This window comes from Bubalus bubalis, chromosome 2 (assembly GCF_019923935.1).
Source record: "Bubalus bubalis isolate 160015118507 breed Murrah chromosome 2, NDDB_SH_1, whole genome shotgun sequence".
Classification (NCBI taxonomy): domain Eukaryota; kingdom Metazoa; phylum Chordata; class Mammalia; order Artiodactyla; family Bovidae; genus Bubalus; species Bubalus bubalis.
The window spans coordinates 35,193,239-35,205,183 of NC_059158.1; the positions used below are offsets into that span (position 1 = coordinate 35,193,239).

Below are 11,945 nucleotides of genomic sequence, written 5' to 3' on the forward strand. Positions count from 1 at the left end.
AAGTTCCTACAGCTGCTGCTTAGATGTCAGTCCCTCCCGTGTCCTGAGCTGTGATTTATCTAGGTTCCCAACCTCCAGTGTCTGTGATTAACCCATCTTCCTGATTCTTAGGATTTACAGATTATCAACTATAGAAAATTACCCTCTCCTTCTGGAACTCGATTTGTGTCACATCTCCTCACTCCATCCTCCAACTTGTGTAACGTCTTTCCCTTAGTTTCTATTTCTCTGTCCCTGGGCTCCATCTGTGTAGCTTCTTCACATCTACTTCCATTTCATCTTCCTTTCTAGGTGTGCCTCATCTGCTGAAGTTTCCAATGTCAGTGTATTTTTCATTAAACAAAAAATTGTAATCAAACCAATTTTGTCCTTTTTGATACATTTTTTCATCAGTCACAGTTCTTTAAACATAAATAAGACATTTTATATTTCTGCATTTTACATTTCCAATATCTCAGACTTTGCTGGTCTGATTCTGTTGCCTGTTGTTCCTAATGACTCTTGCTTATGTGTGTTTTTTTTTTCCTTTTGTGCCTTGTTTTCAGTGTAAGCTCATATTCCTTGAAATTTTATCTGAAGGAATTCCTTGCAGTCTGGGTTTAAAGTACAATCCTCAAGAAAGAAATGCATTTTGGGAATTCCCTGGTGATCCAGGGGCTAAGACTCCACTCTCCCCAGTTCAAGCTGCCTAGGAAACTAGATTCTGCATATTGCAACTAAGAATCTGCATGCTGAAACAAAGATCCTGTGAACCACAACTAAGACCCAGCACAACCAAAATAAGTAAATATTTTTTTAAGAGAGGAATGCATTTGCTTCTGCCAGGTATACCTGGAAGCACTCCCAACCAGAAACCACTTTGTAGCGTGAAGATATTCCAGTCCACAGGCAGTATGAATTCTCCACCCAAACAGTACTGAGAGCCAGCTGCGCTTACCTATCACCAGGGACACTTTCTGTCCCCACCTCCTACCTCCCCTTGTATCCAAAACCAAAGCTAAGAAGATGAGTTGTGGGATTGGGTCCCGCTTTGAATGAGGGTGTCATCTGTTGGGCTGAAGGAGGAAGGGGCTCTGATCTGACTTCCCACTTTGTAGGAGGCTTAGGTTTACTGCCCACCCACAATGTGGCCCCTGAAACAGTAGTTCTAGGCCACCTACAAAAGCAGCAGGATAAAAAGATGAGAGACAGGAGTATTTATGAACTGCTCCTGCATGAAGTCGCAGTCCTGGGAGCCACTCACAGACTCTGGCCTTCAACCAGCCTCAAGGTCCTTTTCCTTCTGTATCAGAATCACTAAGGCAAGGATGGGAGAACACAAGGACAATGACCCAGATCCAAGCAGACGAAGTACGGCATGGCAGAAGGCTCAGCTGCTCTTCCTTTTCAGCCCTCAGGCAGTCCAAAAGGCTTCGCGTCATCTCTGAGCCAGTCAAGTTCCAAGGCAGCTGTGACCCTCCCCGTTGAATGGGAAAGAACCAGAACAGGCCAAGCCCAAAAGTGTCCCCGCAGATGCACTTCTCACTGGGGCAGCAGCAGAGCTGAGCACGGTTCCTTACTACTCTTTGCTCAAAGGGAGATGTCGTCTGTCCTTGCCTGCATTTCGGCGCCTCTTTCGACTCAAGAAGCTCTCTAGCTTCTTGCTTCGTTTCAGCTCCTTAAACTTCTCAGCCAGGACCAACTGGCGCTGCTCAGCTAGAGGACAAGGAGAAAGAAAGTCAGTAAGCAAAGGACAAAGTTTCCCTGCCTCCCCTTGCCCCAGGTCAGTAACTCTCAACCACTACGCAGGGATATGTGACTCGTCAGGGGTTCACTGGTGTCTAAAAGCAAGGTGACTTCCGCAACTCCACTTTCTCAATTCAACGAACTATGAGCTCCTTCTCTCTACCCAACCCAACATATGAGGGGGCGTGGCAAAGATAAGTGACACTCCCTACCCACAGTCTCATTAGGGATATGAGAATGGTTACAAACAACGACTCCCTACTACTAATATTTCTACTTTCCTCTAAATTACCATGGGATCCAGCCTTCAAGCCTCCCTTAGGAGCTCCAGGACCCCCAGTACAGCATCCAGTCACTATGGCCACCCAATCTCTGTCCCTATGACTCGCGGGTCGTAGCTGTGCCCCACTCACATTTCTTCAGGAAGTATGGCCGATGGCCCTGCTGGGCCTGAGCCCGCCGCTCCTGCTTCAGGGCCAGGCGCAGCTCCTGCTGCCGCTTTCGTTCCTTCTGGGCCATTTCTTGCTGCTCCTGAGGAGCCGAGATGAGAGGGGTGAGACAGGTGAGCGGCAGGGACTGTGAATCACCTCCCGCCCCATACTCTGACCTGCTCACCATTCGCTGAAGCAGGTGCTGTAGTTTCTCATGCTCCTCCCCTGAACGGCGCTTCTTCAGCTGCTTTTTCACCAGCTCCACATTGGGAAATGAGTATGATGGTTAGCATTCTGTAAATGTTGGCTGCAACTCTGTGCCAAGCATCATTCTAAGAGGTTCACATACTCACATACGTTAACTCATGTTAACATTATGAAATGGGAACTATTAGCTTTTTGTGATAAGGAAACTGAATTGAAAAGAGGTTAAGTATTTTGCCAATGATTATACAACTAGCAAACTGATTCGCCCTGCTCCCCTCTGCCACTCTAACCTGTGCTCCAGTCCCTCCTGGAATCCGCACAAACCAGCCTCATGCTACTCACCTCTTTCTCTCTGGCTCGGATGTCATCTAGGAATTGATATGTTTTATCAAACACCTCAGGATTATACTCCCCTGACAGATCATCAAAGCGGGGGTCCCGGGCTACCTTTGGAGAGAACAGAGAATGTAAGAGAACTGTTACGTCTCCTTTCCCTGAGAAAATGCTCACTGCCTCCGCCTCACCTTCTTACTGATGGGGACAACCTGACGCAAAAATGGCACCCGGACCTTGGCTGACATTTCCAGAGGCCTATGGAGAAAGTGAAGGACAGGTCAAGGGAACTCCAGTCTCGTTAAAGGCCTCCCACCTGCCACCCAAGAAAGCAGACACCTACTCAAGTAGGTGTCCTTCCCTCCAACTCCCGGGAAAGGCCTTGCTCCTCACCTGTGCTTATCTGCGACACATGCTTTTTGGACAGGTGGTCTACAACTCTGCTTCTTAGTGCTGCTTCCTGTTACCAGTTGTTTGTAGGCTTTAGTCCCCACTTGGCTCTGCAATTCCAACAGCTCCTCAAATGACATGTGAGACGTGTCTGTGAAAGGAAGGTGCGGGTGGGGGGACTGCAACTCAGCTCAGCATCTGCCACTGCTGCAGAGACATCGCCCCATCCTCTTTCCTTAGGTAAGTGACCCTTTCCAATATCCCCTTCAGACCGATCGCTGCAGGCTCCAAGCAACACAGGTTGTAACGGTGCTCCACGGACACCTAATGCCCCAACTAGTCCAGCTATCTGGGGCCTCACCTTGCTAAGGAAGGTGTACATGTAAGGCTGGAGATGGACTAACCCACAGTCTCTTTGTTTTCCCCTTCTCTTTTAAATTTCTCTTTCACAGGTTTTCCCACCGAGACCTCTGTCTCCGTTCGTTGCTCAGCTACCCTTATTCTGGTTCAGTGTACGCTCAGCATCTCACCTCAGTGCTCTAGCCTCCTTACTGCTCGCCCAACCACCAGTCTCACTGCTTTCAGAGCTCTCTCTCAACTTCAGCCTCAGTTGTTGTTCAGCCGCTAAGTCGTGTCTGCCTCTTTACAACCCCATGGGTTGCAGCATGCCAGGCCTGTCTGTCTGTTTCTCGGAGTTTGCCCAAGTTTATGTTCACTGAACATGGGAGAGATGCCTGAAAGGCAAATCTGGGATGGGGGTAAATTGGCAGACTGGAATTGACATATACACACCATTATACAGAAAAGAGATAACTAGTAAGGACCAACTGTATAACACAGGGGAACTCTTGTCAATACTCTGTAATGACCCATACAGAAAAGAATCCAAAAAAGTGGATATAGGTATAACTGATTCACTTTGCTATACCCCTAAAACTAACACAGCACTGTAAATCAACTATACTCCAATAAAAACTGTTCTTTAAAAAGGGAAGGAAACTACTAGAGACATGAAGTTTTCACTTTAACTTCTTTAAATAATAAAATAGTTTTCTCTTTCCAAAAAAAAGAGACAAATTGATCTTAACACTCCCACCTCATTTCCACATACATATGTTTTAGATCACTTACTCCAGACTCCGTACTCCCCAATGGCTTCCATCTTACTCAAGAGTAAAAGCTTTGGGTTTGTAATAGCCTGAAGATCCCATATGACCTATTCCATTTTGTCTCTGATCTCCTCTTCTACTATCTCTTTCCTACTCCTCTCCAGTCAACTGGCCTCCAAGTAGTTTCTAAGCAAACAGGTATATTCCCATCTCAGTTCCTCTGTACCTGACTTTGCCTCTGCCTGTAACACTTACACCAGCTGTATTGCTTGTTCCCTTACCTCCTTCGCAGGGTTTCTCAAATGCCACCTATTCAGTGAGGGTGAGGCCTTCTGTGATTACTTAACACCATAACCCCTCCCGTTCTCTTCAAAGCTCTTAACACCTTTCTCAAAACTGTAGTATAATTCACATACCATTAAACTTATCCTTTAAAAATATGCAATTCCTTAGGTCTCCGTGCCCTTTTTTTTTTTAACCCCCAAAAAGTAAGCTTCATGAAAGCAGTTTTGGGCTGCTTTACTCACTGTTGTATCTCCAGCATCTACTGTGCCCGCGTACAATAGATGTTCAATAACGTCGGCGAAATTTGTTGAATCTTTACCTAAGCCTTCCCCAATAATCAATGCCCTTCTGACTCTGCTTTGGAACATACGTTTTCTCCCTGCGAAAAACCCTCTTTGCCCTTTAAAAAACTGCTCAGGGTGTCCTAACTCAGTAAGTATCCTCTCACTCCCCACTTTCTAGGGCGTTGGGGGGCGCTCCCGGTGTCTGTGTCTTTCAGACAACTTGGCAGCCTCGGGGTGAGCCCGCACCAGACGCGGAGCCCCTCTCCCGGCCCTCAGCGCTTCCCCCCGTCCCGGCACCGTGCCCTCACCATTATGCAGGCTCCCGTCATCCTCCCCGCCGCGGGAGCTTGCTCTCGGCATGGCTTCAGCTGTGTATAGAAGACTAATGGCGTTACTTCCGCCACATAGGCTCCCGCCCCGCCCCTTCCGGAAGGCTTGGCGTCAGCAGCGCAGATCCCGCCCACCCCTGGGCGGGGCCGAGCGGGTTGCTGGTGGGCGGCCGGGGTACCCTCCCTGGGCGACCCGTCGACAAAACGTCGCCACCTTTTTGTCGCAAGACGCTGCACTCCACACCGGAGAAACTCCAGCCAGGTCGTGATGGTATTTGGTTTCCTAATGCTCTTGGCTGAGAAGCCAGAGCCTCAGCACCCTGCCCCCACTGTAAACTCCTGCCATCCCGGTCGTATTCCACAAAAAAGAGATCACACGTTTGGAGACTTTTAATTCATTTGTATAAAATTTGAGCTGGCTGAGAGTGTCAAGGTACAGCAACAGCTCAAGGAAGGATGGGATTATCTGCTGGTCCTCGCCTCCCCAGGTCAGGGAGAAGGAGATTTCATGCCAACAGCTGCAACTCCTCTCAGCTCGCAATCAATGCCCATGGCTCAAGCAGAGGGGGGGAACAGGTGGAAAAGGGAGTGGGGAGGGGAAGCTCCTGAGGCTCACACACTGCTTGCTTCTCCCTCCTTCCCATTCCCGTCACTTCCCAGCAGCCTGTGGCTGACCTGGGGCAGAGCAGAACCCAGGAGCAGTTGGAGGGAGGTGAATGGGACACAGCACCAAGGGGAAGGGGCCCTCGGCCCAAGGAGGAAGGGACCTAGCCCTTCCTGCTACAGCTCCCCACTAAGTTCACAGCACAGAAAACACCTCTAGTCCAACAACTCCACGCGGAGGTATACCAAGTCCAAGGTCTAAAGGGGCAGGCGGGGGAAGAGATGGGCAGGGGCAGTGAAGACAACAGCAGGCTCAGGAAGGAAGGTGGCAGAGACATCCTCCTACCCATGGGAGGAGACGATGGGGCGACTGATATTGCTGTTGGTGGTCATGGCATTCAGCTCCCACCTGGAAGGCCAAAATTGACAGGCAGAAAGGAGAGAAGGGGGAGCCTCCGCCCCCAAATCCAGAATTGCTCAAACAGAGCAATGAACACACCAGTCCCTTCAACTCTCTAAAGCTCAGCCACCCACAGCCACCTCTTCCTTACAGCTCTGTTAGGTTTAACAATCAGGTCCCACGCACCACCAAATCCACCACCACCCACTCATCCACCTGCAAGCTCCTGTGAACTTCCTGTTTTTGTTTATATATCAATAGTCTTATGCCCAACACCTGGAGAAAACCATCTGTGTATACACCTCAATGAAACTTCCCAACCTACCTTTCCTCCTCTGCTCAGATCCAACCAGGAAGCCCCTCCTCCCACCAGGAATGCCAGGTTTTGTTCTCAACTCCCATCCTCTTAAAGCACCCCCCACCCTTCCCACCATATTAAAATTCAGTTCCTCTCTTTTTGACAATGGTCATTCTACAAAATTTCACCAAGTACCTCCTTATACCAAGGCTGCAGTCTACTTGGTATTAGGCACTTGAGACATGTGTCAATCCTGGGCCAACCTGGGACCCACCTGTTCAGCCTTGTATCCTCTATCACCTGAGTATCAGTACTGAATACTGAACACACAGAACCTCAGCAAGAGGAATTAAACTGAACTGATACACGGAGAGGAAAGTGTCACAGGATGATCCAGAAGCGTACAATTATATACAAAGTAGCTTCTGGTGCTTGATTTTAAGACCTACGAATTCAAAGGAAAGTGGCTAGAAAAAACCGCCCTTATTTCTGGAATTAATGTGATCCAGAGACTCCTAAACTTGTCTTTTTTCTTCGGTTCTAAGATTTAATCAAACTTTTTCAGCACATTAACAGAAATAATTGTATAAGCTCAGGTCTCAGGAAGTGATGCTTCTGAGCTTGGTTTGAAAACTGGATTTTTTTTTTTTTTTCACGATCATTTATTCAGCTGACAATTTTATTATATTTCCTTCCAGCAACCTCTCCACAAGTAGACTACAGAACAAAATCTTCTCTCTCCTCCACACTTAGACTGAGTCAATCAGGTCATGCCTGTGCTGCCCTCTCATCCTCAACTAATCCCTCCCTTCCAACCATTCACTGTACCTGATGTCATGGGGCAAACAGGACTGGTCCAGGTTGTACTGAATCACAGCCAGTTTGCACAGAGTCTTCAGACTAGGGCCTTTAAAGGAGGAGTTACGGGAGAGGGAGATGGTCAAAGCCAAGGAAAAGGTCCCGTCCTGGATATCACCATCCAAAGACAGGGACCCTGATGGCAGAAGCACTTTGGGAGTAAGTGTACTTACTGAAGTCCAAAATGTGTAAGTCAGAATGATCTATGAGGTCGAATTCATCTCCCAGGCCTTCCTCTGGAGACGGACTGTAGGATCAAACAGAGAAATGACGAGCGGAGCAAAGGCTACCCCCGAGACTCTCTTGCTCAAATGTCTCCCGTGGGAGTCGTTTGACTCCCAAGGGCTCCAGCCCTCCCTCCTCTCCTCCTGACCTGGTGCCCCCGAAGAGGACAATCTTGTCCCCAACAATACAGCAGCACTGGCGCCGGCGGGGACACGGCCCCTTCCCCTTCGGTTCAATCTTCTTCCAGGTAAACGACACTGAAGAGAAGTTTAAATGGAGGTTCAGTACCTGCTCATCCAGATATCCTCTCCACTGCACCCCTCACCTACTCAGGATTATGCTTTTCTTTTACACCCCACCTCCATGGCACCCTGTTCCCTCCCCATTAAAGGCAGTGCTCTTTACCAGGGTTAAACTTCCAGAGGTCATGGAAGTGCCGGTTCAGCCTTGCGTTATAGCCACCAAAAATGTACAGCTCCCCATTGTAGCCAACTGGAAGGAGAGAGGTGTGTCAATAGTGTGGGAACGATGCGGGGGAACAGGGACTCAGCAGGGACCTAACAGACACTCACAGGCTGAGTGGCTCCGGCGCCCCTCGGGTAGCACTGGGGTGGGTGGACAGTCCAGCCAGGCCTCGGTCCTCGTGTCAAAGACACGGATGCGGTTGCAGTAAATCTCATTGTTGGAATGGAATGGCCCAAAACGGTCGGCCCGGCCCCCAAAGACATACATGTGACTGCCCAGCATTGTGGCTGAGTGGAAGTCCCTCCAGCGTGCAGGGTTGCCCTGGGCAGGAGCAAAGATGGCACGGAGACAGGGTCAGCTTTCAGTTTGAGCTCCCTATGGTTTCTTAAATTGAGGATGGGTGTCTGGAAGAGAGGAAAATGGGCAGACCTTTGTACAGATCAAGGTCCATGCCATGGTGCTGGTATCCAGCTTATGGATGTCATTGGAAAAGCAGTCGGCCTGACAGGGACGAGAAAAGAAGTGAAGGAAAGAATAAAAGAGAAGAGCAGGGGTCATTCCCCAACCCTCCAAGCCCCTCATCTCAGAACCTGCAAGCAAACCAAAGCCTCCCATTCCACCACCTTCAATTCCCCTTCTTCCTCCTCATTCCCACCCTAAACCTCTGGTTGCTTCCAAACCTACCAGCTGCTCGTAGCCCCCAAAAATGTACATGGTCTTGCCCAGGACACAAGCCGAATGTCCATCCCGGGCCCCAGGAACCGTTCCTGACACTCGGGGTGTTGACCACTTGTGAGTATCTGAAGAGGGCAGAGGGCAGGCCAGGTAAGCAAGCTGACACTCCCTCCTAGACTCCGGGGCACCTTACTCCCAGCTCCCTCAGCACACACCCTTCCCAGGCCCCCTGAGGCACCATCTGGCAGAACACAGCCACTCTGAGACCCATACTCACTGACATCAAAGGCATAGAGCACATTGCAGGCCCCTTCGGTGTCATTCCGCCCGCCCCAAAGGAAGACTGTGTCATCGATGAGGACGGTTGAGTGTCCATACCGCATGTAGGGTACCACGGGAGCCTGCCCGCGGGCGGCGGGCCTCACCGGGGGCAGCTTTGTCCAACGCAAGGACACTGTGGGCACAGCTCTGCTCAGCCCTGGGCACCTCCCTTCAGGCCATACACCTTTTCCCCAACCACGTTGGTTTCCCCCACCCTCTTTGGCCATAGGGACCACCATCAAACCTCATTCAGCCACCCACCGCTCTCCCTGATGTGGGCACCCACCGCCCACTGCCCTCCCTGATGTGGGTACCCAGGGACAGTCCCTGAATTCACTTACCTGCGTTGAAAATGTGCACATCAATCTGACGCAGAGTCTCATAGTCTTCACCTGAGCAGTAACCCCCGAAGGAGTACACCCGGTGCCCCACGGCCACTGCAGCATGGTTCACCCTGCGGGGCCCGCCCTCCAGGTGCACTGTCCACCGTAACATCCCCTGGGCCTCTGGTTACAGCAACATGCCCCCCCGGCACGGCCTGCTGCCTCTGCTACCTGCACACAAGTTGGGGCCACAGGCTCCTCAGGAGGGGCCTTTGCCTGGCTCACCGTGACTCTGCCCCAGACTAGCCCTTGCCTGTGTCACCCTGGTGGCCCTCCCACACCACCCCTCCACAGCTCAGGTGGCTGGCTCTGCCCCAGGGGAGCTGCTGAGGTCAGGGAGCTAGCCCTGGCCCTGTGTTCTCCAACAGCGAAGGGTGGGGCCGCTCTGACCTGCCTAACAGCTCAGACTGCTGAACTAGGGCTCAGCATGGTCGCCCCTCCCCACGGAGGCTGTACCCTGTCCCTGGCCTGGCCCAAGCTCTAAACCCCCTTCCCAGGTCAGTGAGTTCTCGTCTCTCTGGCCCTGCTCTGCTTACTGCCACCTCTCTAAGAATCTCTGTGCTCTCTGAGGTGGGGAGAGGGATCTCAAAATACTCAGAGTTATTAATAGCCCAGCCAGCCCCAGACTGTCCATTGAAAGCTGGCACGAGTGCCTCCACGCAGAAAAGCTTTTAGGCTTTTAGAGTGGAACGGTCCCTCGATCCAGGATGGGGTGGGATCGATCCAGGACAGGGACCTCCATGGATGGCTAGCCCCTCTTTGGGGGCGCTTGTCAAGCTAAGCAGTTGTCATCGAGGTCACCCAGGGCCCCTCACGGGCACGAGGAGTCCCTTTGACAGCTGTACCTGGTATCCTGCCAAGAACTTAAGCCAGAAAGGTATGTGTCTGCTGGGGACTGAGGCGTGGGGGTGGGGAGGAGGCGTTTTCTCCTCTTGCCATTTGCCCAACTTGCCCATTGTGATAGAGAACAAGCTGTTTTCCAGCAGTTCTTCTCCTACTCAGGTCCCTGAAAGGGGAGAGGGGTAGGAGTGTGCAATGGAAAAGTAAAGGAAAGCAAAAATGCCCTTGGCCAGGACAAGAAAAAGACCCAGGCACGAGAGGTCATGGTCTCTTAAAGACAACCCGCCAACCTAGTGATAATGGGTACATTTGAAGGCTCTATCAGGCAGGTCTCCTATAGCTGGTATTGCCTTCACTGGCAGACACCTGATAGGTTTGGGGATCATCTCTCCCTGTTCAAGAAGCCCTGGCAGAGGGAAGTGCCAGGCAGAACCTCAGGCACACAAAAAGCTCAAGTATGGCGGGCCCTCGTAAGAAAGACATATGGGCTTCAGCTGGCTTGCCAGTCCTCCACCCTTACCCAACCTCCCTCAACCCCCAACCCCATGCTTTAAATAGCTACTCTGCCAAATCTGAAATAGCCCCAGCAGGAAACCACTCTCACTTCATTACTCTGTCCTCAATCCAAAAGCTCTTGGATCTGAGCTTATGGGGACAGATAGGAAGGAGGTTGACGAGCTTAAGAATGGGAGACCTTCATCTTCCCTCATAGACTCCACCTTCCCCTTCAGCTAGATCAAGGTAGAGCATTCAGAGGGCAAGAGAGAAGCAATTCCGTGCAAAGGTGGAGGGAAAACCCCATGGCTTCTCCTCCAAAAAAACAACTCAAGCTCAGGGACAAGCCCCCAGGGTCTCAGAGGCTCCTCTTATTCCCTGTCTCTCCCATCCTCCATCACTGCCGCATTCTCAAGCATCTTCAATCGCCTCATGAACCTGCCCCCCGCCCCCCCCGCCGCCCCCCCAACCCCGGCTTCCTATTCTCGTGCAATTTTCATTCCCAGTTTCTGGCCCTTCTTGATCTCCTGAGAGCTCTGCATTTTTTTTTCCCCTTCTTCCTTCCCCCACAACTCCAAGCTCCACCGTGACAGCCCTTCATTTTTGCTCTTCCACTAAGGGGGAAAAAAAGCTAATATTCACTGACCCCTTTCTGCCTGAGATATTCCTCCCTGTAAATGACGCTATCCCTGTCGCCTTCCAGTCATCCCAACCTCCCCTCCCCCACAACACCAGACACCCCCGCCCTTTTCTTCCATTATCCTCAACCTCCCTGTTCCCTTCATAACCCGATCTTCTTCCCAATTTCCTTCAGGGCCTCCTCCAGCTACCAGGTGTCCCCCACCGGTTCCTCACCACCCTCCCCGAGCCCTTCTCTCCCCATTAACACTTTCCTTTCCCATCATCCCCCAGATCCCCTCCAGCCCCCACCGCAGCACTCTCAGGCCCCTCCCCCAAGACCCCAGCGCTAGGCAGGGGCGTCTCCAGCCCCTACAAATTTCTTTGTCCCTCAGCCCACCCCGGGCTACCTGCCAGGCCGGGCCGGGGCGGGGCCGCGGGTCCTCGCGCTGCCTGCAGCCTAGAACCCGTTGCGCGCCAACCGACGACTCCGTCCCCAACGAGATAAACACAGCCAGGCTGTGTCCTTCCGGCGGGCAGCTGGATGCGCACGTGCAGTCCGAGCTGAGTGCTCGAAGCGTACCGGGACTTGTAGTCCACGGGATTCCGGTGGGCCTGGAGCTGCCGAAGAGTGGGCAGGGGCCGGAGGAGGTGGTGCGCAGTTACGTGTC

At 51.6% G+C, this 11,945-nt stretch overlaps 1 protein-coding gene across 2 annotated transcripts; it reads right to left on the minus strand.

Moving 5' to 3' along the window:
* Positions 1-362: 362 nt before the first annotated feature.
* Positions 363-11,818, minus strand: KLHDC3 (kelch domain containing 3). Of its 2 annotated transcripts, XM_025269671.2 has the most exons (15): positions 11,685-11,818; positions 9,280-9,492; positions 8,895-9,071; positions 8,627-8,742; positions 8,372-8,443; positions 8,050-8,263; positions 7,883-7,969; positions 7,626-7,734; positions 7,426-7,499; positions 3,090-3,237; positions 2,888-2,954; positions 2,706-2,810; positions 2,341-2,415; positions 2,139-2,256; positions 363-1,695 (listed from the first exon to the last, which is right to left on the minus strand). In XM_025269671.2, exons 2-15 carry the CDS (start codon positions 9,431-9,433, stop codon positions 1,559-1,561), a joined length of 1,653 nt encoding a protein of 550 aa, XP_025125456.1. In that variant the 5' UTR covers positions 9,434-9,492; positions 11,685-11,818; the 3' UTR covers positions 363-1,558. The 2 variants fall into 2 exon arrangements, with proteins under 2 accessions (XP_025125456.1, XP_006069287.1); XM_006069225.3 differs by lacking the exons at positions 363-1,695; positions 2,139-2,256; positions 2,341-2,415; ... (1 more) ...; positions 2,888-2,954; positions 3,090-3,237 and adding exons at positions 5,469-6,105; positions 7,223-7,301.
* Between the last annotated feature and the right edge of the window lie 127 nt (positions 11,819-11,945).

Bases quoted from the DNA above. Each gene is read 5' to 3' on its own strand.
- KLHDC3 (XM_025269671.2), bottom strand. From the start codon at position 9,433: ATGTTACGGTGGACAGTGCACCTGGAGGGCGGGCCCCGCAGGGTGAAC. The intron at 8,444-8,626 runs GTAGGTTTGGAA...CGTCCCTGTCAG, and splicing joins TTGGGGGCTACGAGCAGCTG to GCCGACTGCTTTTCCAATGA. The intron at 2,955-3,089 runs GTGAGGAGCAAG...CTTTCTCCATAG, and splicing joins TGTGTCGCAGATAAGCACAG to GCCTCTGGAAATGTCAGCCA.